The sequence below is a fragment of the Salvelinus alpinus genome, chromosome 10, assembly GCF_045679555.1.
Source record: "Salvelinus alpinus chromosome 10, SLU_Salpinus.1, whole genome shotgun sequence".
Classification (NCBI taxonomy): domain Eukaryota; kingdom Metazoa; phylum Chordata; class Actinopteri; order Salmoniformes; family Salmonidae; genus Salvelinus; species Salvelinus alpinus.
In genome coordinates this window covers 67712422-67737797 of record NC_092095.1, presented here as the reverse complement: position 1 = coordinate 67737797, position 25376 = coordinate 67712422, and the positions used below count along the sequence as shown (strand labels likewise).

Sequence of the window (25376 nt, the reverse complement as noted above, 5' to 3'; positions counted from 1 at the left end):
GTTTGGGGGTGGGTGTATCTTTACAAAAGATACTGGTGTCCTAGTGAAACAGTGCCGTTGCATAGAGATTACGTATGATTATCGGAAGTTATGCTGGAGTAATTAAACATTCCACCAATAAACCTTAGAAAAAAACGAACGGCTCTTTTTGAACGGATCTTTTTGGTGATTTACATACAGCTACAAACAGATATTTTTTTTTCAAAACAACGATTACCTGCAAATATGTTACTAAATAATTATCTAAAGAGGGTGAATTCTCACTGCAGAAACAATAGTGGGGAGAGCGCGTCATTCTGGTCCATCCTAAAATGTGCAGTGCGTTAAAAATAACTGAATAATTGATCCAGGTAAAAATGCATTTGAACGTGCATTTCACGATCTGACATAATGGTAACCTACTTTTTGTGATTTAAATTGGAGATTTGCACGTTTTCCTTGATTCTAGATATATTTTTAAGCATTTTGAACGAGGAGCCATTTGGGAGCCAAATGAACCGGCTCTTTTACCTGAACGGAGCCAAATGAGCCGGCTCTTTTACCTGAACGGAGCCAAATGAGCCGGCTCTGCTCACCGAAAAGACTCGGAATGCCCATCACTAGTGGCAAGTGCACTAAACTCACCTCAAAACAAACCTCCAAGGAATTAAAAATGACTCAAGCAATAGACACAAAAATGTTGGCTTTGTGCAAGAAAAGAAAGGTATTTATATCATATTTTTGACTATCACTATAGTAAAACAAAAATATTGAGCTCGCAAATTAGCTTCCATGTTTGCTAGCACGTTTGCTAGCTACGCTTGCTACTGTAACTAGCTAGCTAACAAGAGCTAACCAGACACGAATACACAGGTACTTACATGAAGATGAAGTTACTACTTATTCACAAGTAAGTTATCTCTTTGTAACAACCATCTCAGCAAACAAAGTTGAAGAGTCACTGTCAGCTAGACTTGTAGGTGAGTAATGTTGGATTAGGTTACTATTTCGGGCTGGTCAAGAGCGAGCCCGTTATTTGTCGTGTGAAGAGATAACTTACCTGAAGTCCGTCCTTGTCCAGGAAATTTACATTGTAATTTTCAGATTTGTCCACTAGATGCCAGAACTGCATTAACTATTACAGAGCTAGCAAAGATGGTCTGCTTCTAGTGAATTGTATGTACAGTCATGGCCAAAAGTTTTGAGAATGACACAAATATTAATTTCCACAAAGTTTGCTGCTTCAGTGTCTTTAGATATTTTTGTCAGATGTTACTATGGAATACTGAATTATAATTACAAGAATTTCACAAGTGTCAAAGGCTTTTATTGACAATTACATGAGATTGATGCAAAGAGTCAATATTTGCAGTGTTGACCCTTCTTTTTCAAGACCTCTGCAATCTGCCCTGGCATGCTGTCAATTAACTTCTGGGCCACATCCTGACTGATGGCAGCCCATTCTTGCATATTTGATGCTTGGAGTTTGTCAGAATTTGTGGGGTTTTGTTTGTCCACCCGCCTCTTGAGGATTGACCACAAATTTTCAATGGGATTAAGGTCTGGGGAGTTTCCTGGCCATGGACTCAAAATATCAATGTTTTGCTCCCCGAGCCACTTAGTTGTCACTTTTGCCTTATGGCAAGGTGGTCCATCATGCTGGAAAAGGCATTGTTCTTCACCAAACTGTTCCTGGATGGTTGGGAGAAGTTGCTCTCGGAGGATGTGTTGGTACCATTCTTTATTCATGGCTGTGTTCTTAGGCAAAATTGTGAGTGAGCCCACTCCCTTGGCTGAGAAGCAACCCCACACATGAATGGTCTCAGGATGCTTTACTGTTGGCATGACACAGGACTGATTGTAGCGCTCACCTTGTCTTCTCCGGACAAGCTTTTTTCCGGATGCCCCAAACAATCGGAAAGGGGATTCATCAGAGAAAATGACTTTACCCCAGTCCTCAGCAATCCAATCCCTGTACCTTTTGCAGAATATCAGTCTGTCCCTGATGTTTTTCCTGGAGATAAGTGGCTTCTTTGCTGCCGTTCTTGACACCAGGCCATCCTCCAAAAGTCTTCGCCTCACTGTGCGTGCAGATGCACTCACACCTGCCTGCTGCCATTCCTGAGCAAGCTCTGTACTGGTGGTGTCCCGATCCCGCAGCTGAATCAAATGTAGGAGACGGTCCTGGCGCTTGCTGGACTTTCTTGGGCACCCTGAAGCCTTCTTCACAACAATTGAACCACTCTCCTTGAAGTTCTTGATGATCCGATAAATGGTTGATTTAGGTGCAATCTTACTGGCAGCAATATCCTTGCCTGTGAAGCTCTTTTTGTGCAAAGCAAGGATGACGGCACGTGTTTCCTTGCAGGTAACCATGATTGACAGAGGAAGAACAATGATTCCAAGCACCACCCTCCTTTTGAAGCTTCCAGTCCGTTATTCAAACTCAATCAGCATGCCAGAGTGATCTCCAGCCTTGTCCTCGTCAACACTCACACCTGTGTTAACGAGAGAATCACTGACATGATGTCAGCTGGTCCTTTTGTGGCAGGGCTGAAATGCAGTGGAAATGTTTTTGGGGGGATTCAGATCCTTTGCATGACAAAGAGGGACTTTGCAATTAATTGCAATTCATCTGATCACTCTTCATAACATTCTGGAGTATATGCAAATTGCCATCATACAAACTGAGGCAGCAGACTTTGTGAAAATTAATATTTGTGTCATTCTCAAAGCTTTTGGTCACAACTGTATACAGGGACTCTTAAATGAAAACCTAATATTACAGATATGACTACTGCACACCATCTAATATTACAGCTATGACTACTGCATACCATCTAATATTACAGATATGACTACAGCATACCACCTAATATTACAGCTATGACTACTGCATACTGCCTAATATTACAGATATGACTACAGCATACCACCTAATATTACAGCTATGACTACTGCATACCACCTAATATTACAGATATGACTACTGCATACTGCCTAATATTACAGATATGACTACAGCATACCACCTAATATTACAGCTATGACTACTACACACCATCTAATATTACAGATATCACTACAGCATACCGCCTAATATTACAGATATGACTACTACACACCACCTAATATTACAGATATGATAGTCTCAGGAAATCCCAGACCTAGGGCAACAGCACTAGGAGCATTTTTCACATTGTGAAGGCACCCCTTTTTGCCTAGGGAGACTACATATATGACTAATGCATACACATACACTACTGTTTAAAGGTTTGGGGTCCTTTAGAAATGTCCTTGATTTTGAAAGAAAAGCACATTTTTGGTCCATTAAAATAATATACAATTGATCAGAAATACTGTGTAGACATTGTTAATGTTGTAAATGACTATTGTAGCAGGAAACGGCAGAATTTCTTAATGGAATATCTACATAGGTGTACAGAGGCACATTATCACCAACCATCACTCCTGTGTTCCAATGGCACGTTGTGTTAGATAATCCAAGTTTATCATTTTAAAAGGTTAATTTATCATTAGAAAACCATTTTGCAATTATGTTAGCAAAGCTGAAAACGGTTGACTGATTAAAGAAGTAATAAAACTGGCCTTCTTTAAACTAGTTGAGTATCTGGAGCATCAGCATTTGTGGGTTTGATTACAGGCTCAAAATAGCTAGAAACAAAGATCTTTCTTCTAAAACTCATCAGTCTATTCATGTTCTGAGAAATGAAGGCTATTCCATGTGAGAAATTGCCAAGAAACTGAAGATCTCGTACAAGGCTGTGTACTACTCCCTTCACAGAACAGCACAAACGGTCTCTAACCAGAATAGAAAGAGGAGTGGGAGGCCCCGGTGTACAACTGAGCAAGAGGACAAGTACATTAGAGTGTCTAGTTTGAGAAACATATCCCTCAACTGGCAGCTTAATTAAATAGTACCCGCAAAACACCAGTTTCAACATCAACAGTGAAGAGGCGACTCAGGGATACTGGCCTTCATTAACAATGTCTACACTGTATTTCTGATCAATTTGATGTTATTTTAATGGACCAAAAATGTGCTTTTCTTTCAAAAACAAGGACATTTCTAAAGTGAACATTTCTAAAGTGACCTCAAACTTTTGAACGGTAGTGTATTTGCCTGGCACATTGGCAAAAATAAGCCACACCTTGCAAAAATCAAGTAAAACTGTAATAAAATATTTATTCACATGACTGGCTATTGATTTTCTGTTCTAGGTTGACAGCCGAGAAGGCCTGGTCCAAATCAGAAAAAGAGACTTGGAGAGATTGACTACAGAGGTCATGCAGCTCCGAGAGTTCTTACCCAAAGTAGTGAATGGAGACCTGATTGAGATGCTGCAGAAAGCCCGTGCTGCAGAGACAAGTAAGCTGCCCTTGAAATGGCTCTACGCGGATGTTATCATACAAGTGGGCAGTTAATGAATAACATGAATGTTGGTATTGGGAAATAGCCTAAACAGTGAAAGGGAAAATCGTGTGTGTGTGTGTGTGTGTGTGTGTGTGTGTGTGTGTGTAGTGAAGGAGCGCCTTGGTCAGGAGCAGGAACAACTGAGACAGGAGTGTCTGCACCTTCGCTCTCGCCTGGACGCAGCGCAGAGCGAGTGTCAGAAAGAGAGAGAGGTGAGAGATGGAGGGATATTAAAGAGAGAGGTGAAGGATATTAAAGAGAGAGAGGTGAGAGATATTAAAGAGAGAGGTGAGGGATATTAAAGAGAGAGAGGTGAGAGATGGAGGGATATTAAAGAGAGAGGTGAGAGATGGAGGGATATTAACTAAAGTCTAACTTGAGTCTATGGATAGGGTAACCTGTTCCCTAGGTAACATTGTGTGTGACAGAGTATGTCTTAAGGCCTTACTTGTAGGCCCAGAGAAGAAGATGGTTCCTGGGACAAGTATGTGTGGGTATGAGTGTAGGTGTGTGTGCGTGTAAGTGTGTGTGTGTATGAGTGTAAGTGTGTGTGTATGCATGTAAGTGTGTGTGTCTGAGTGTTTACCTATCTGCTGCATGCCCCTGCAGGAGAAGCTGGTTCTGAGGGAGCAGCTATGGGAGAGTCGGGAGCAGCTGCAGCAGCAGGCTGAGTTCTGTACTGGGCTGGGGGCTGCCTCCTGCACCCTGCTGTGGAGCACCTCCAGTAAGGAGGAAGCAGTCAAAGACATCCTGGCCGATGTGAGAGGCATTCATCCACAGACCGTACAAAACCTTTCACCCAATTCCAAACCAACCCCCTAGCCGCTTACACACCTGTGGAGATCTGAGAGGACTGGATAGCTATAACATGATGACAGTAGCTTCATCACACCCTTTAATAGACTTGGTGGATTTTTACTGTATTGCGCTGACACAGAAGTACCAATGGCCCAGGGGTCAATTTACATAGATTACATAGATTTTTAAATTTTTCTTTAATTTGTGTTATTGACTGTACGTTTGTTTATGTGTAACTCTGTGTTGTTGTTTTTGTCGCACTGCTTTGCTTTATCTTGGCCAGGTCGCAGTAGTAAATGAGAACTTGTTCTCAACTGGCCTACCTGGTTAAATAAAGGTGAAAGAAAATTAAATAAAAAAAATTAGGGGTCAGCACTCATCTGAACCTATTCCTCTGCCTCTGATGCTTTCCACTCCAGTCCATGTCCTGGTTATCTTTGAACTCCAGTCCATATCCTGGTTCTCTTTGAACTATAGTCCATGTCCTGGTTCTCTTTGAACTATAGTCCATGTCCTGGTTCTCTGAACTCTAGTCCATGTCCTGGTTCTCTTTGAACTCCAGTCCATGTCCTGGTTCTCTTTGAACTATAGTCCATGTCCTGGTTCTCTTTGAACTATAGTCCATGTCCTGGTTCTCTGAACTCTAATCCATGTCCTGGTTCTCTTTGAACTCCAGTCCATGTCCTGGTTCTCTTTGAACTCTAGTCCATGTCCTGGTTCTCTTTGAACTCTAGTCCATGTCCTGGTTCTCTTTGAACTCTAGTCCATGTCCTGGTTCTCTTTGAACTCTAGTCCATGTCCTGGTTCTCTTTGAACTATAGTCCATGTCCTGGTTCTCTTTGCCTTTGTCCTCTTCCATCACCCTCCTTGTTCCCCTCCTTAATTCCTCCCCTCTCCCTCTGGCCACCTCTGACCCTGCCTCATTACTCTGATTGTAGGGTAAACTGCAGTCCTTCCTGAGTGTGGCGGGCCAGACCCTGGAGAGCTTTGTCAAGTCTCTGGATGGGGAGGCCAAGGCCGAGCAGCAAGACTCCAATTCCCATGAGCACCAGTTTGTTCTGGCGCTGGCCGGAGTCGTCACCAGTGAGTGTGCGGCTATGCCACCATGGCATGCCATCCAAACTGTCTATTGAATGTATTTTGATAACCACAGTTTATAATTACACCATCTCACTGTGAGTTATTCCAGTCTATGCTGTGTTATATAACATATTTTGCATCATATAATTAAGCAATAAGTCATGAGGGGGTGTGGTATATGGCCAATATACCACAGCTAAGGGCTGTTCTAACGAGTGCCTGGACACAGCTCTTAGCCGTGGTATATTGGCATATACCACAAACCCCCGAGGTGCCTTATTGCTATTATAAACTGGTTACCAACATAATTAGAGCAGTAAAAATAAATGTTTTGTCATACCCGTGGAATATGGTCTGATATACCACGACTGTCAGCCAATCAGCATTCAGGGCTGGAACCACCCAGTTTATAATAAATGGCACACCCTGCTCAGCGTTAACATCTTTAGCGCTCCAATCGGTGACCTCTCTGCTGTTTGATTATCCACTCAGACGTGGCGGCGGTGACGTGTGGGCGGGACTACCTGTCCAGCTCCGCCCACGTCCTCCTGGAGACTCTGATGCAGCTGCTGGAGCTCCTGAAGCCTGGGGTCTTCCCCAAACTCAAAGTGTAAGACTGGAGGACTTCTAAATCACTCACATTAATAATCATACACACACACACGGTCTCCTCAGCAGTTATGTTGGCCGACCCAACATCAATACACACAGCCATTTGAATCCAGATCAAATGATACCTGCAATAATACATTAACTAGGCATTGTAGTTTCTCTGCAGGTGGATGAATGATGATGGTTATTGTAGTTTATCTGCAGGTGGATTAATGATGATGGTTATTGTAGTTTCTCTGCAGGTGGATGAATGATGATGGGTATTGTAGTTTATCTGCAGGTGGATGAATGATGATGGTTATTGTAGTTTATCTGCCGGTGGATTAATGATGATGGTTATTGTAGTTTCTCTGCAGGTGGATGAATGATGATGGGTATTGTAGTTTATTTGCAGGTGGATGAATGATGATGGTTATTGTAGTTTATCTGCAGGTGGATGAATGATGATGGTTATTGTAGTTTATCTGCAGGTGGATGAATGATGATGGTTATTGTAGTTTATTTGCAGGTGGATGAATGATGATGGTTATTGTAGTTTATCTGCAGGTGGATGAACGATGATGGTTATTGTAGTTTTTCTGCAGGCGGATGAATGATGATGGTTATTGTAGTTTATCTGCAGGTGGATGAATGATGATGGTTATTGTAGTTTATCTGCAGGTGGATGAATGATGATGGTTATTGTAGTTTATCTGCAGGTGGATGCTGATGGTTGTTGTAGTTTATCTGCAAGTGGATGAATGATGATGGTTATTGTAGTTTCTCTGTGTTACAGGTTGATGCTGATGGCTCTGTATAATGTCAGTATCAGTGTAAAGGGACTGAAGTATATCAGGGAGTTTCCAGGACTTCTCACTCTCATCTGGACCCTTTTGGAAGGTAAGAGGGGAGTGAGGGGTGGGCTTGTGTGCTTTGTATTTGTCGTTATAAAATGTGTGCATTCAAAAGCATTTGTTTGTTCATTTGGATCTCTTATAGCCCACAATGGGGCTAATCGTCCAAGAGTCCAGTGTGTGTCCGATAGAGAGAGCCTGATTCAGAGGTCAGAGAGCTGGCATCAGTGTGTTTAACTCAGATCAGTGAAGAAGGGTTCATGTGTTGTGGTCAGTTAGGAGGATTAAGACTGTATCTCTCTCCCTCTCTCTCTTACTCTCTCTTTTCCCTTCCTCTCACTCTGCTTCTGTCTGATTCTGCCCCTCCTCTCTTCCCTCGCCCTCTCTGTTTCATTCTATCTCTCTCTTTTTGCTCCCTCTTGTCGTCCTCTCTCCCGACCCCTCTTCCCCTCCTGAGACGGGGACTCTGAGGTATGCCTCCACGCCCTGCGGCTGCTCCAGTCAGTGCTGCTGGAGGAGGCGGTGTCCCTGGTGGGGCCCGGGCTGCTGCTGGACGACCCCCTTCTCCCGCTGGAGCGCATACGCATGCTGGCCACCTCCAGCCGCCACCCGGCCCTGAGGCAGACGGCCCAGGAGACACTGGATGACCTGGGCTCCCTCCGCGCCTCCTTCCTGGACCCCCACGGCACCTCCTCCTCTGACCAAGTACATGTATAAATACATCCAACCCAAAGTTAAACACACAGCACTAGCGACACATCCCACTCACGTGATGATGATAATGCTTTCCTACTGTAGAGTAAACGTTTCTCTGATTAGAGAGAGCTCTACTGAGGAGAGCTCCCATGGTGCACTGTGGAAGAGGTTGGTTCCATCGTGTCCCTTTCTTGCTTTTCCTCCGGGTCCAGGGACTTAGTCAGGTTGGTTCCTATCCCACCACAGCAGAAGTTCCGGACCAGTAGAACCCCGTAACTGTACATAAGGGCTCCATAACACATTCATAACCCATACATAGAACATACATTAGAACTACAAAATTGTGTATGTCAACAAAATCAACAAATAGCTCAAATGAAAACTTGTTGACATAGTCCAAAGCAAGGATGACTTTTACTTGCCATATGTTAAAGAGAAGCATTCTGTTTGTTTAAAATATTTATCTACTGTTGTCAGGTGAGTTGGATCTGTTTCTACCTGTTAGCCTGTTGACCTAATACCAGCTAATACCATATCAGCCTCATGGCCTTATTTCATTAGGTCAAATACCTTGAGGTCAAGTAACAATGGAGGATAGGTTATTTTTGTGTGTTGTGTTCTACCATTGTTACAGACAATAAAATGTTATTCAAAACTTTTCCAAATGAACATTCATTTATATATGATATGTAGCCTATTTTTACCAGGTTAGGAGCGGTTTGTGTGTATGAATTTGTCTGACTGTCCTGTTCTCCCACCTCCATATCCTGCACCACCTCACACGTGACTCCCTCACTCCACCTACGTTTACATGTCAGTCATTTAGCAGACGCTCTTATCCACAGCCACTTACAGTACAGGCATACATTTTCATACATTTTCATACTGGTCCCCCCGTGGGAATCGAACCCACAACCCTGGCGTTGCAAGCTCCATGCTCTACCAACTGAGCCTCCGACTCCCAGATAAACAGATTATGACGTAGAGATTGGCCTGATCATTAGGAGCCACCTAAAGTGGATAAGCCTTTCAGTGTCTGAGGGGGATGACACTGAGTAAGCTGACTCGGCACGTGTACAACAGGCTGTAGGGTTTTGAAGCAAGTAAATCTCTGTGTACATATACAGTCAAGCCTCAGTCTGTTGAGTTACAGTCCATTTCAAAGTTACAAAACATTTCCATATTCTGACCGACCTCCATTCCCAACATGGTTGGATCTCTGAAGTGTTACTGTACACTCAAGATGAGAGGGCTAAAAGACTGGTCTGGACTGTGTCCGCTGAGGATCTCTGAAGTGTTACTGTACACTCAAGATGAGAGGGCTAAAAGACTGGGCTGGACTGTGTCCTCCGCTGAGGATCTCTGAAGTGTTACTGTACACTCAAGATGAGAGGGCTAAAAGACTGGGCTGGACTGTGTCCGCTGAGGATCTCTGCTAATAATAGTCATTTGCAAATCCTCTCAAGAACCAACAGGAACTTGCTTACACTCAGAAGAGATGTGTTTCCAATACCTTGCTAACTTGTAGAACATGTATGTGTCAGAGCGTGTGAAGCTATAAAGGTGTAACTTGGTTTTGTAGTTAAAAAATAAGGAAGAACATTTTTGGTGTCTTGTTTGATCTTGTAGAACGTGGCAGTGCATCGTTTCAATGGCCTCCAAAGGACATGGCGACACCGACTCAGGACGGTTACCCCCGGCCCCAGCTTACTCCAAAGACGTGCCGCCTGGTCACAATGCTGTGTACCCAGCGCCCACCGTGGTGCCACCACCCCCAAGCAACCTGACACCTTCAGCCCCACCGGTTCATACGATGATGCCTGCCTCTCTCGGACCACACAATGTTGTCTACCCAGCTCCCATAAACCCTGGATTCCCACCACCTGGATACATGACCCCTTCCGCTCCTCCGATGATGCCTGCCCCTTTCGGACACCCTAATGCTGTCTACCCCGCGTCCACGAACCCCGGAATCCCGCCAGTACCCCCAGGCTACGTGCCCCCTCCATTCCCTGCGAGGATGCCTGCCCCACCGCCTGATCTCCGACCCACCGGCTGCCCCCCAGGACTGGAATACCTGATTCATGTCGACCAGCTTCTCGTCCATCAGACTTTTCATCTGGCCGAACTGCTGAGTTGGGAGGTTAGAAATTCCTACATTGTGAAGAACAGTATCGGGCAACAAGTGTTTCTGGCGGAAGAGGAGAACAACTGCTGCACCCTACAGTGCTTTGGCCCCAGCCGACCTTTCACCTTTCACATCCAGGACAACCTGGGGCAGGAGGTGTTGACCCTGATGCGCCCTCTTGCGTGCAGCTACTGCTGCTTCCCCTGCTGCCTGCAAGACCTGGAGGTGCAGAGTCCCCCCGGTATTCCAATAGGGTATGTGGTGCAGGAGTGTCACCCGTTCCTGCCCAAACTCACTGTGCTGAACGAGAGGAGACAGCCTCAGCTGAGGATCAAAGGGCCGCTGTTTTTCTGTAGTTGTTGCAGAGACGTCACATTTGAGGTGAAGACTCTGGATGACTCAATGTTGATAGGACACATCAGTAAGCAGTGGTCCGGCTTCCTGCGCGAAGCCTACACGGACGCAGATCATTTTGGAATCGTGTTCCCAATGGACCTGGATGTGAAGATGAAGGCTGTGCTGCTGGGAGCCTGCTTCCTGATTGATTTCCTGTATTTTGAGGAAAGGAAAGGAGACAAGAAACATTGAACTTTTACTCTGTGCCGACTATCCTTAGTGTATTGTGAAGTACTTTCAGAATGATCACGCATCAAAATTACAGTAGACCTACAATAAAGTTGCATGTCAAAATCAACAACTCCAAATCCCTCTCATTGTGTATATCTAACGGTGCTCCCAAAGGGACAGTTCTCTCATTGTGTATATCTAACGGTGCTCCCCAAAGGGACAGTTCTCTCATTGTGTATATCTAACGGTGCTCCCAAAGGGACAGTTCTCTCATTGTGTATATCTAACGGTGCTCCCAAAGGGACAGTTCTCTCATTGTGTATATCTAACGGTGCTCCCAAAGGGACAGTTGTCTCATTGTGTATATCTAACGGTGCTCCCAAAGGGACAGTTCTCTCATTGTGTATATCTAACGGTGCTCCCAAAGGGACAGTTCTCTCATTGTGTATATCTAACGGTGCTCCCAAAGGACAGTCCTCTCCCCAGTGTTATTCTCCATCTTAAACAACTTCCTACTTCTCAGCATCAACAAAACAACTACAAGGCTCTAAGGTCCCGGGGTTCAGTAACAACAAAACGACTACAAGGCTCTAAGGTCCCGGGGTTCAGTAACAACAAAACAACTACAAGGCTCTAAGGTCCCGGGGTTCTCGGGGTTCAGTAACAACAAAACAACTACAAGGCTCTAAGGTCCCGGGGTTCAGTAACAACAAAACAACTACAAGGCTCTAAGGTCCCGGGGTTCAGTAACAACAAAACAACTACAAGGCTCTAAGGTCCCGGGGTTCAGTAACAACAAAACAACTACAAGGTTACAAGGTCCCTGGCTTCAGTAACAACAAAACAACTACAAGGTTACAAGGTCCCTGGCTTCAGTAACAACAGAAGCAGGGCAAGCTTCATCCTAACAGCCATCATCCTATTGAATAGTGGGACATAGGACAGGGGTTCAGTAACAACAAAACAACTACAAGGCTCTAAGGTCCCGGGGTTCAGTAACAACAAAACGACTACAAGGTTACAAGGTCCCTGGCTTCAGTAACAACAAAACAACTACAAGGTTACAAGGTCCCTGGCTTCAGTAACAACAAAACAACTACAAAGTTACAAGGTCCCGTGGGTTCCGTAAACAACAGAAGCAGGGCAAGCTTCATCCTAACAGCCATCATCCTATTGAATAGTGGGACATAGGACACAATTTACATTACATGGCCAGACAGTAGGCTATACATGTCACAGGGTACTGTGTGTGTGAATGTGTGTGTTTACTTTGTATTGTATTCCATTATATTATATTACAGTGTATTGAATTTGTGTATTTCCTGTGTGTCATATATACAGTAGAATTCCAATGCAAATGAACAATACAAAGTGTGTTGCATCATACAAGCTCAATGTAACATTGACATGGCAACTAAATGGTGGCTAGAATCCAACAAAATATCATGCTGCTGAGTGTCGCAAATTGAGTTAAACAATGTTAGCCTTGGCTCATGAGTCATCACCACATTGGTCATCATGACCCACTTAACTTTATGCCTGTCCGTTAAACTGCTTATAGGGAGGAGACTAGTGAGCCTCTAGTCTACTAGAAGCGTTGATGGTCTAATTCAATAAAGAGACGTTGCTGCTCAATGTTATTGTTTAGCGTTACTGTACTCTGAGCGGCTGCTACAGCCTATTCATTGTGCAAACCTCGTGAAGACCACTTTGGCGTCACCGTGTCCAACTCCAAACTAGCTTTCCCGCTCCACGAGAAGCGCGCGGGACAGTTGCTCGGCAACTCTGACGCAAGCTTGACGTTAATTAAGTGTGTTTTAGTTAATTAAGTCATTACGTGTGTTTTAGTTCATTATGGCAGGAGAAGATTTACAGCCGAGTTTGAGTTACAGAGGTTGTGTGGATTATTACATACCAGATTTATCCCCCGTTAACAAAATATGAGGAACAAATCGTCTGTGCGCAGTTCTTAGGAAAGTAGCCTGGGTGCGCGCACTGTTCTACAACGGTCGAGGATTCAAACAACATAGGTGGATGTATTGAACTGTAGATTTTCTGTGAAGGTAAATTACATGATTTTGTTTTGCAAATTAATAATAGGCTATGGTCTGTTTTTATTTCAATGACACTTGTTGGCTAAAGGATATCTGATTGTTCAACTCTTACGCTCTTACGTAGGCTATAGTCTTTCCTATAAATAAATAGTTAAATGGAATTACACTTTTTGAAAGGTGTTGAGATTTATAGCCTTGGCCTACTAGATTTAATATCACAATTGTATATTTTTTATTTTCTATGCAGCCTATATATTGACAAAATATGTTCTCTCAATTGTGTTTACGGGAGTGGCCTAATAACGGTACTCTAATCCTGGGAAATGGACAATAGGTTTATCCAGTCACTGGGTGCCTCTGCACCATGGTGGTTTTATCCGATGGCTCTCCCCTGAGCCAACCATGCCCCGGGGGGCCGGTTCAGGTCGGTTTCTACGAGATCATCAGGACGCTGGGGAAGGGAAACTTCGCTGTAGTTAAACTGGCTTGTCACAAAGTCACAAAAACCCAGGTGCGTAATTACGCATGCATAATGCATATGAAACATTTCTTCCCTACACCATAAAATCTCCAATATTCAACTCTACCTCTACATTCATTTTTGGTCCTTATACAGTTTGTTAACATGGAGTGATTTCATACTGTTCGGACTTACAGCCAGCTGCTGCTGAGCTAACAAGTGACAGAATGGGTAACATGGTTTCAAAGCATTTCGTATTATTCTGTACATAAATCCCAGACAGTATGATATATTACTTTTCGTAAGGAATGTATTAATTTGTGGATGTCCATCATCCATATCGTATGATATGTTGGGAATTACAATTTGTATGATCGGTTACAAATTTGCAAAACATACAATATATTACGAATTTGCTAAATGTATGAAATGCTATGAATCCCAATTTGTTGGCTAGGGGTTGGGGTTAAGGCTAGGAGTTAGGTTAAATTGTTAAATGGATACTTCTGGATATCTACTTACCTAGAGTCAGATGAACTCTGGATACCATTTTTATGTCTCTGCGTGCATTTTGAAGGAAGCTGCTAACTAGTGCTAGCGTTAGCACAATGACTGGAAGTCTATGGGTATCTTCAAGCAGCAAATACCCATAGACTTCCAGTCATTGTGTTAATGCTAGTTAGCATTGGCTCTCAAAATGACCTCTTACTTACTTCATACTGGACACAGAGACATACAAATGGAATCCACAAGTTCATCTGACTCTGGGGAAGTGGATAAAGGGCCTATTTTGACAAAATCCCAAAGTATCATATCATACTAATTTGAGTGTCCCCAGATTTACGTTTACTATGTTACGTCTAGTATATCTGACCAGGCTGAAATGGGACCTTGGCAGAGTCTGAAGTGGCACCCTATTCCCAGTATATTCACAGTGCACTACTTGCTTTCTGTACACACAGGTGGCCATTAAAATCATTGATAAGAAGAGACTGGAGCCCTCTGACCTGAAGAAGATCTACAGAGAGGTCGAGGTGATGAAGCTCCTCAACCATCCGCACATTATCAAGCTCTATCAGGTAGCTCCTCAATCATCCTCACATTATCAAGCTCTATCAGGTAGCTCCTCAACCATCCTTTCATTATCAAGCTCTATCGGGTAGCTTCTCAACCATCCTCACATTGTCAAGCTCTATCAGGTAGCTTCTCAACCATCCTCACATTATCAAGCTCTATCAGGTAGCTTCTCAACTATCCTCACATTATGAAGCTCTATCAGGTAGCTTCTCAACCATCCTCACATTATCAAGCTCTATCAGGTAGCTTCTCAACCATCCACACATTATCAAGCTCTATCAGGTAGCTTCTCAACCATCCGCACATTATCAAGCTCTATCAGGTAGAGGAAAGAGTTGTGGAACTACGCTCTCACTCTCTCTCTCTCTCTCTGCCCCCTCTTTCTCATTCTCTACATGGAGAATTTTGAAAGGTCAGGTTGTTTATCTTGTAATAGGGGTTAAGTGTATGTTTCCCAGCCCTCAGCCCAGCCACCCCCAGCTCTATGAGTCACATGGGGATTTCAGAATGGAAAATGACGACCCCGTCAACCCTCCCCTAGTTTCAATATGGTCTCAAAGCACATTTTTCTTAAAACAGAATCTTTTATTTGTTTTTTGTAATGGTTTTTAAGGATTCAAATATGGTTCCTGCTGTCATATTCTTGCATTACACTTTGAGCACGCTCTTCCACAGGCTTACATGTGATAATGACATGGGAAATGTATATTTAAGTTGTATTTATCAGAGAGTGGCCTCTCTTGTGTCTTGCAGGTCATGGAAACTAAGGACATGTTGTACATGGTGATGGAGTATGCCAGGAACGGAGAGATGTTTGGTAAGTGGGAGGGTATCGCTCTAGGGGTGTCCATCTTGCTTGGTGCAATCTCTTAGAACAGTGTGTTTGTGTGTGTGCACATGTGTACTTGATCACTAATTATTTACAATGATTGAATCAAACAATCTGAACCAACCAATCAATTACATTCCTCATTATCCACCCTCTATCCCCTCCTCTCCCTACATCCCACCCTCTATCCACTCCTCTCCCATCCTCCCACCCTCTATCCCCCCCTCTCCCTACATCCCACCCTCTTTCTGTAGACTACCTGTTATCGTTGGGGCGGCTGAGTGAGAGTGAGGCTCGCAGGAAGTTCTGTCAGATCCTGTCAGCGGTTGACTACTGCCACAGCAACCACATCGTCCACAGAGACCTGAAGGCTGAGAACCTTCTGCTGGACTCCAACATGGACATCAAAGTAGCAGGTACAGGCAGAAAGGAGAGGCTCGGAAATCATTCAACCTTGAATCACAGAAAGATGGATGTTTAAAAAACAGGACAAATAGAATTGCTTTAGTTAGTAATTAAGCTACAGTGCATTCAGAAAGTATTCAGACCCCTAGACTTTTTCCACATTTTGTTACATTATAGCCTTATTCTAAAATTAATAAAATTGTTTTTTTCCCTCATCAATCCAAAATGTAAATAAGGTATATCTGTTGTTTATTTGTAATAAATTTGCAAATATTTCTAAAAACAGTTTTCACTTTGTCATTATGGGTTATTGTGTGTAGATTGATGAGGGGAAAATATATATTTGATCAATTTTAGAATAAGGCTGTAACGTAACAAAATGTTGAAAAAGTCAAGGGGTCTGAATACTTTCCAAATGCACTGTATATTATATAATATTTTATTAGATTCTATTGAAGGTGGTGGTTTAAAAAATGTAAACAATTATTCACCTACAGTATGGTTGCTATGGTGTCCCTTGTCATGTGCATATGTGTCCTATGATATGAATGAGAATGTTCCAGAGGATTCACGAGGGCTTTAGGCAGGGCTTTTCAATTCCGGTCCTAGTGGGCCAAAACATCTCTGTTTTTTGGTTTCTACCTGGTAGTTAATTGCACTCACCTGGTGTCCCAGGTCTGAATCAGTCCCTGATTAGAATGAGAGGATGAAAAACAGTATTTTGGCTCTCCAGAACCGGAATTGAACAGCCCTGGCTTTAGGGATAGTATCCTCTGATATTAATGGACTTTTTCCTCTCCCTCCCTGTAGACTTTGGTTTTGGGAACTTCTTCAGTGAAGGACAATTTCTGTCCACCTGGTGTGGGTCCCCTCCCTACGCCGCTCCAGAGGTGTTTGAGGGGATTGAGTACGAGGGGCCTCCTCTAGACATCTGGGTAAGGGACCAGGAAGGGATGGTTTCTCTCCTATTCTCTTGCTTTGGGTTGATTATTTCTCTATAATGTCATGGGAATGAAAGTGCAGATGAAGGTTGTATGTTTTCAGATCTCAGAATCCCTCTTGTACTGTAATAACCTTATAGGTAGTTATTGTGGTGGAGAGATGATTCATCAGGAATTTTATATCTTTATCTGGTAGTGACAATAGTACTAATAGCAGTAGGAAGTGGCAGGACTGTGGTGCTCATCTCACTCACCCCCTTTGGTGTTCAGAGTCTGGGCGTGGTGCTGTACGTGTTGGTGTGTGGCGTCCTGCCCTTTGACGGCCCCTCCCTCCCCGCGCTCAGACAGAGGGTCCGGGAGGGCCGCTTCAGAATCCCCTTCTACATGTCCCAAGGTACGGTCCTGCAGGACACATGACAGATACTCACAGCACAAGGCTGAAACCACACACTATTCCCTATGTTGTGTGCTACTCCAAGTATCGATAAAAAAATATATACAGTACCAGTCAAAAGTTTGGACACACCTACTCATTCAAGGGTTTTTCTTTATTCTTTGACTATGTTCTACACTGTAGAATAATAGTGAAGATATCACAACTATGAAATAACACATATGGAATCATGTAGTAACCAAAAAAGTGTTAATCAAAATATATTTTAGATTTTAAATTCTTAAAAGTAGCCACCCTTTGCCTTGATGACAGCTTTGCACACTCCTGGCGTTCTCTCAACCAGCTTCATGAGGTAGTTACCTGGAATGCATTTCAATTAACAGGTGTGCCTTGTTAAAAGTTAATTTGTGAAATTTCTTTCCTTAATGCGTTTGAGCCAATCAGTTGTGTTGTGACAAGGTAGGGGTGTTATACAGAAGATAGCCCTATTTGGTAAAATACCAAGTCCATGTGTTATTTCATAGTTTTGATGTCTTCACTATTCTACAATGTAGAAAATAGTAAAAAATAAGGAATAACCCTTGAATGAGTAGGTGTGTCCAACCTTTTGACTAGTACTGTATATATTTTGTTTGTTGTTGCTAGGTAGCGTTAGCTTGTGCTAGTTGACTGTTCCTGCGCCAAAACGCTGGTATTTTTCCATTCTATAGCTTATTCTCCATCTTCTTTTTAAATAGTGAGCCAACATGTTTTCAGCTCTTTTATTTCCATGACTGATCAAAACTCTCTTGTCTCTCTGCAGCAGACATATAGTGAGCAATATGTTTGGAACATCAGTTCTCAATACATATCGTATGGTGATAATATTGCATTGTGAGGTCTCTGGCAATTCCCAGACCTTGATAATAGGGTGCCATTCACAGACAACGTTAGATATGATTATAGATGTTATAAATCCATGTTGTATTACATCAACCAAACGCTGCTGTTGTCACCACCAACAAAACTATTGTCTTTTCCTTAGGTCATAGAACACTAAAACCAATCAAACTACAGCGGTGACCTCAGCCGGTTCTGAAACCCTCTTCATTTTGTCCCTTATCTCCCTCCATACCATCAGACTGTGAGAACCTGGTGCGGAGGATGTTAGTAATTGAACCGGCCAAACGGATCACGGTGGCCCGGATCAAGAAGCACCGCTGGATGAAGTCGGACCCCCCGGCCACGGCAGCCCCTCCAGAGACGCCCCAGCCGACCCCTGCCCCTGATGCAGAGCCCTGTCTGGGGGAGAATTACAGCGAGCCGGTCCTTGGCCTCATGCAGACCCTGGGCATCGATCGGCAGAGGACCATTGAGGTGAGTCGGAGAAATACTAAGAAACCAGTGTGAGTCCTATGTGTAACTCCATATCTGTGTAGCTACATTTCCTACTGTATGTAATTTCAATAGCTCTCTCTCGCTCTCCCTCTCTCTGTCTCTCTCTCTCCCTCTCTTCCTCGCTCTCCCTCTCTCTCTCCCCCTCTTCCTCTCTCTCCCTCTCCTCCTCTCTCTCTCTCTCTCTCTCTCTCTCTCTCTCTCTCTCTCTCTCTCTCTCTCTCTCTCTCTCTCTCTCTCTCTCTCTCTCTCTCTCTCTCTCTCTCTCTCTCTCTCTCTCTCTACCTCTCTTCCTCGCTCTCCCTCTCTTCCTCGCTCGCTCTCTCTCTCTCTCTCTCTCTCTCTCTCTCCCTCTCTTTCTCGCTCTCCCTCTCTCTCTCCCCCTCTTCCTCTCTCTCTCTCTCTCTCTCTCTCTCTCTCTCTCTCTCTCTCTCTCTCTCTCTCTCTACCTCTCTTCCTCGCTCTCCCTCTCTCTCTCCCTCTCTTCCTCGCTCTCTCTCTCTCTCTCTCGCTCTCTCTCTCTCTACCTCTCTCTAGTCTCTTCAGAGCAGCAGCTACAACCACTTCTCTGCTATCTACCGTCTCATGCTGGAGAAGGTGAAAGAGCTCCGCTCCCTCAGACTGCCCCAGAGCACCGAAAAGGTGACCCCCAACCCTGACCACGACACTCTGCTACCAACCTGCATTAGTGATCAGGATCACCATGGAAACCAGGGGGAGGAGCCACAGGAAGAGGGGCTACAAGAGGAGGGAGGGGCAGCACCCTTCTCCTTAGACCCCTCCCACAGACACACTCTGGCCGAGGTCTCTGCCAGCCTCCAGCAGTGCAGCCCATCTTGTGAGTACTGAGACACACACATGCACACGCACTCACACAAATCTGAACTATGTTAATTTAGATACAAACATTTGCATGAGGTACACACACCACTATACACACACCACTATACACACACCACTATATACACCACTATACACGCATCACTATACACACACCACTATACACACATCACTATACACACACCACTATACACACATCACTATACACACACCACTATACACACACCACTATACACACACCACTATACACACACCACTATACACACACCACTATAGACACACCACTATACACACACCACTATACACATACCACTATACACACCACTATAGACACACCACTATACACACACCACTATACACATACCACTATACACACACCACTATAGACACACCACTATACACACATCACTATATACACACCACTATACACATACCACTATACACACCACTATACACACACCACTATACACATACCACTATATACACACCACTATACACATACCACTATACACACCACTATACACACACCACTATACACATACCACTATACACACACCACTATACACATACCACTATACACACACCACTATAGACACACCACTATACACACACCACTATAGACACACCACTATACACACATCACTATACACACACCACTATACACACACCACTATAGACACATCACTATACACATACCATTATACACACCACTATAGACACACCACTATACACACCACTATAGACATACCACTATACACACCACTATAGACACACCACTATACACACCACTATAGACATACCACTATACACACCACTATAGACATACCACTATACACATACCACTATACACACATCACTATAGACACATCACTATACACACACCACTATACACATACCACTATACACACACCACTATAGACACACCACTATACACACCACTATAGACATACCACTATACACACCACTATAGACATACCACTATACACACCACTATAGACACATCACTATACACACACCACTATAGACACACCACTATACACACACCACTATAGACACACCACTATAGACACACCACTATACACACACCACTATACACACACCACTATACACATACCACTATACACACCACTATAGACACACCACTATACACACCACTATAGACATACCACTATACACACCACTATAGACATACCACTATACACACCACTATAGACACATCACTATACACACACCACTATAGACACACCACTATACACACACCACTATACACACACCACTATACACACACCACTATACACACACCACTATACACACACCACTATAGACACACCACTATACACACACCACTATAGACACACCACTATACATAGTCCACTTTCACATTGTCACAAGGTTACAGGGCTAAAGTTCCCTACTCTCTCCTCATCTACAGGTGTTGTGGTAAACTCATCCGACCAAGCTTCCTCAGATAGTTTCTCCTCTTCCTTCTCTGCCAGTCCCAGCCTGTCCAGCCCTATTGAGGACCCCTATATGTTACTTGTCACTACTGTGGTTGGCCCTGGGACCTATAGCCCCACAGAGTCCCCCCTGGCCCTGTCCTCTACCGTGCCCAGCACTGTTGACGGCCCCTATCAGTTATTGGTCACTACCGGTCATCTGGCCCTGTCGTCCACCCTGCAGCCCCCTCCCCAGGACAGCCTCCCCGTACCCAGCTTCCAGGAGGGCCGCCGAGCCTCCGACATGGACACCGGCGCTCTAACACAAGGTATGGACGACCACTTCAAAATTTAAGCACAGATCAATATGACAGATGGAAAGAAGAAAACCTTCTTATGTATACTGTAATTGGCTCCTGTCTTACACATTGGAGACATCTCTTGAGTTTTAATCATCTTTGATGTAGATCAGAAACGACAAAGGTCCTAGAATGGATCCTTGAGGAACTCCACAAGATATTAAGATACCTGTCAGTCTGCACACACAAACTGCTCTCTAAAATAAACATAATTCTGTAACCGTTAGTACCAATTTAGTTATAGATCTATTCTTGGTGGCTTTCATGAAGGTTTATGATGTTGTGATCTTTGACCTCTGTTCCAGGTCTGAGGGTGTTCCGCCAGCAGTTGAGGAGGGAGGCCAGCGCCAAGGGCCTGCTGGGACTGAACAAGATGAAGAGCCCCGGGGTCCGGCACGGGTGGTCCCCCCCAGCCTCTGGCCCTGCACCCTGCCCCCCTGCCTGGGGGGGGCGAGACCTGTCCCACTGTGTCCCCACCACACCACTGTCAGAGGAGGGCTTCCAGCAGCAGAAGTGAGGCAGACCCTTTTGTTTCTTATCATTGTGACTCAAATTATTATCAAGCCATTTTGATTTGGGTTAAATACATTTGTCAAAAGCTTTTAAGCATTTGCCTGATTTGTCTTGGACGTTGCACCTGCAACCGGTTCTATTGGTTCCACTGGTTCCATTGGTTCCGTTGTATTGGAGCAAACTAAATGAAGTGCAGCCCAAGTATTTGAAAATATTAGACACCTGTTGTTCTACTGACTTTTCTCTGTGTCTTCCCCCAGAGTGATCCAGATTCCACTGTGCCAATTCCACCCGACCACACCTCTTCCTCCCCGCCACCCCACGTCTTCCTCCCCGCCACCACACCTCTTCCTGTCTCCTCCCGTCCCTCCTAACGTTCCCGCTCCTCCTCGTCCTCCCATTGGTCTGTTCTCCACACACACACTGTCACATGACTTCCTCACACCCTCCCTTCAACAGAACCACTCACCACACCCACAACTACACCCACACCTACAACTACACCCACAACTACACCCACAGCCACAACTACACCCACAACCACAACTACACCCACAACTACTCCCACAACCACAACTACTCCCACAACCACAACTACTCCCACAACCACAACTACACCCACATCCACAACTACACCCACAGCCACAACCACAACTACACCCACAACTACAACTACACCCACAGCCACAACGACACCCACAACTACAACCACACTCACAGCTACACCCACAACTACAACCACACTCACAGCTACACTCACAGCTAAACTCACAGCTACACTCACAGCTACACCAAAAGACACACCCACAACCACAATCCTACCTATCTCTATGCTCAGAGCAACCGCTAGACTTATCCCCTTCCTCCTCCTCTTCCTCCTTCTCTTCTTCAGCTATGGTGGCGTCGGCTGGCCACCTCTTGGAGACCCATCTCCATATCAGCTCTCCTCGGGTTGAGAACCACACCCCACCCTTCTCTGACGCTCCTCACCTCCCTGTTCAGCCCCAGTTCCCCCACCCGAAACCCCAGTCTCAGCCTAAGCTACTACACCCCCACCCAGACCCCCAGTCTCAGCTACTGCACCCCCACAACCACCCAGACCCCCAGTCTCAGCTACTGCACCCCCACAACCACCCAGAACCCCAGTCTCAGCTACTGCACCCCCACAACCACCCAGACCCCCAGTCTCAGCTACTGCACCCCCACAACCACCCAGACCCCCAGTCTCAGCTACTGCACCCCCACAACTACCCAGACCCCCAGTCTCAGCTACTGCACCCCCACAACCACCCAGACCCCCAGTCTCAGCTACTGCACCCCCACAACTACCCAGACCCCCAGTCTCAGCCTCAGTTACTGTATTCCCACTCTGACCCCCAGCCTCAGCCAAGGCCCTGGGCCAACCACCGCCTCTATACCCACTCCCAGACCTCCAGGCGGCCCCAGCTCCAGCGCCAGCCACGTTTGCCTCCATGCCCAGTAGGGAGAATGGATCCTGGGTACGGACCATAGGAAACACCCAGGACTACGGGCCTAGCAGCTGTTGGACAGCAACAGTCTCAAGGCTAACATTAGGACTCAGAGAGAGACTGGAGAAGTGGAACTGGGCCTCAGACTTATGTCCCAAATGACTCAATGCCACGATGCTCTGGCAACAGTGGACGTTAATAAAGAAGGATGACATCAGTGGGACCTACTTAGGATGGACTGTGAGTCCAATGGTGGAATGAGCTTCCCCTAAAGCTAGGACAGCAGAGTCCCTGCCCATCTTCCGAAAACAACTGAAACTCTACCTCTTCAAACAGTATCTTAAATAAGACATTGCACTTCTCTTTTCCTACTAGCACTGGCTTAGCTGATAACTCCTCTATATTGTGGGAAAATGTACTTACTTCGACTGTGGTATGTGGTTGTCTCACCTGCTATCTTAATATGAATGCACTTTGGATAAAAGTGTCTGCTAAATGACTCTAAAAAATATTTTTATAATGTAATGCTGATCATGGGCAAACTGTCATGTCGGTTGTTGTGTGAACTGAAAATACCAATAATTGACCTACTGTGGAGACAGCAGTCTAGTCCTTTCCAGGAAGCACGACTCCCAGTATTCTCCTATTATCCTATTACAAACTAGGTTAAGTGGTAGTTGTTGTCTCCCTGTCGTCTTCCATAAACTGTCTTTGATTCGGTGCAGTTGACATGAGGAAGACAACTTAAAATAAGTGTTTTCTCATGCAGTTTCAATTCAGACCCACCTTGTGCCTTTTGAACAAACAAGATGACTGTTGTATTGAGTGGACAAGACTCAACAAACCTCTCTGTAATACGTTTTTTGTATTTGTCGAACATTGTAAATTGAGTTTTGTAGTTGAATACTTTTTCATACGTTGTTGGATCATTTTTTAACAAAGGAATGAAAAAAGCCATTACGGGTCTTTGCTGTTTATTGCTGTTGCTCTGTATGACTCGTCTGTTTTCAGCTGGCCCACCACCACCAGCCCAGCCTCCACCTGTCTGGCTCTGCTTTGGTTCCAGTCAGGGGGTTGGTATTGCTATACCTCCCTCACTGCCTGTAGTTTGTTATTATTGTAATGATTGAGCCCTGCTCTGGCAGAGAGCTCCCCCTAGCCTAACGCCTAGACCTAATGACCTAATGCAGGTAGCCTGGTGGGCAGGAGCGTTAGGCCAGTAACCGAAAGGTTGCTGGATCGAATCCCTGAGCTGACAAGGTAAAAATCTGTCATACTGCCATGGTTGCTGGATCGAATCCCCAAGCTGACGAGGTGAAAATCAGTCATTCTGCCCCTGAGCAAGGCAATTAACCCACTGTTCCCCGGGCGTGATGATATCGATTAAGGGAGCCCCCCTGCCCCTCTCTGATTGAGGGGTTGGGTTAAATGCGGAAGAGACATTTCAGTTGTATAACTGACTAGGTATCCCCCTTTCCTATTGTCATTTATTTGGTTATTTAATGGTTAAACGAATATGTGGTGTTTCCTGTCTGTTTCCTGTCACTTTCTTTTGGTATTGGTATTAGGTATTTTATTAGGATCCCCATTAGCTGATGCAAAAGCAGCAGCTACTTTTCCTGGGGTCCACACAGAACATGACAATATACAGAACATTAATAGACACAAACAGAACTATATAAAATTGTTTTTTTAAAGGCACACGTAGCCTACATATCAATACATACACACAAACTATCTAGGTCAAATAGGGGAGAGGCGTTGTGCCGTGTGGTGTTGCTTTATCTGTTTTTTGAAACCAGGTTTGCTGTTTATTTGAGCAATATGAGATGGAAGGAAGTTCCATGCAATAATGGTTCTATATAATATTGTACATTTTCTTGAATGTGTTCTGGATTTGGGGACTGTGAAAAGACCCCTGGTGGCATGTCTGGTGGGATAAGTGTGTGTGTCAGAGCTGTGTGTAAATTGACGATGCAAACAATTTGGGATTTTCAACACATTAATGTTTCTTCTAAAAAGAAGAAGTGATGCAGTCAGTCTCCTCAAATCTTAGCCAAGAGAGACTGGCATGCATAGTATTTATATCAGCCCTCT

General features: G+C 44.6%; 2 protein-coding genes and 1 pseudogene across 2 annotated transcripts; all 3 read left to right on the top strand.

Annotated features, from left to right (window-relative positions):
• Window positions 1–594: 594 nt before the first annotated feature.
• Window positions 595–9066, top strand: hsf2bp (heat shock transcription factor 2 binding protein). The gene is made up of 8 exons (XM_071327840.1): window positions 595–703; window positions 4222–4369; window positions 4523–4626; window positions 4994–5173; window positions 6151–6295; window positions 6785–6902; window positions 7680–7783; window positions 8195–9066. Exons 1-8 carry the CDS (start codon window positions 653–655, stop codon window positions 8452–8454), a joined length of 1110 nt encoding a protein of 369 aa, XP_071183941.1. The 5' UTR covers window positions 595–652; the 3' UTR covers window positions 8455–9066.
• Window positions 9067–10084: 1018 nt separating this feature from the next.
• LOC139531384 (phospholipid scramblase 2 pseudogene) lies at window positions 10085–11149 on the top strand (annotated as a pseudogene).
• Window positions 11150–12959: 1810 nt separating this feature from the next.
• LOC139532723 (serine/threonine-protein kinase SIK1-like) lies at window positions 12960–24805 on the top strand. Its single transcript, XM_071330665.1, has 12 exons — window positions 12960–13191; window positions 13517–13693; window positions 14605–14721; window positions 15473–15536; window positions 15803–15964; window positions 16764–16888; window positions 17165–17288; window positions 18409–18644; window positions 19200–19500; window positions 20935–21267; window positions 21603–21810; window positions 22071–24805. Exons 2-12 carry the CDS (start codon window positions 13547–13549, stop codon window positions 23320–23322), a joined length of 3069 nt encoding a protein of 1022 aa, XP_071186766.1. The 5' UTR covers window positions 12960–13191; window positions 13517–13546; the 3' UTR covers window positions 23323–24805.
• The last annotated feature ends 571 nt before the right edge of the window (window positions 24806–25376 follow it).

Bases quoted from the DNA above. Each gene is read 5' to 3' on its own strand.
- hsf2bp (XM_071327840.1), top strand. From the start codon at position 653: ATGACTCAAGCAATAGACACAAAAATGTTGGCTTTGTGCAAGAAAAGA. The intron at 704-4,221 runs GTATTTATATCA...TTTCTGTTCTAG, and splicing joins CTTTGTGCAAGAAAAGAAAG to GTTGACAGCCGAGAAGGCCT. The intron at 4,370-4,522 runs GTAAGCTGCCCT...GTGTGTGTGTAG, and splicing joins AGCCCGTGCTGCAGAGACAA to TGAAGGAGCGCCTTGGTCAG.
- LOC139532723 (XM_071330665.1), top strand. From the start codon at position 13,547: ATGGTGGTTTTATCCGATGGCTCTCCCCTGAGCCAACCATGCCCCGGG. The intron at 14,722-15,472 runs GTAGCTCCTCAA...TGTGTCTTGCAG, and splicing joins ACATTATCAAGCTCTATCAG to GTCATGGAAACTAAGGACAT. The intron at 15,537-15,802 runs GTAAGTGGGAGG...CTCTTTCTGTAG, and splicing joins CAGGAACGGAGAGATGTTTG to ACTACCTGTTATCGTTGGGG.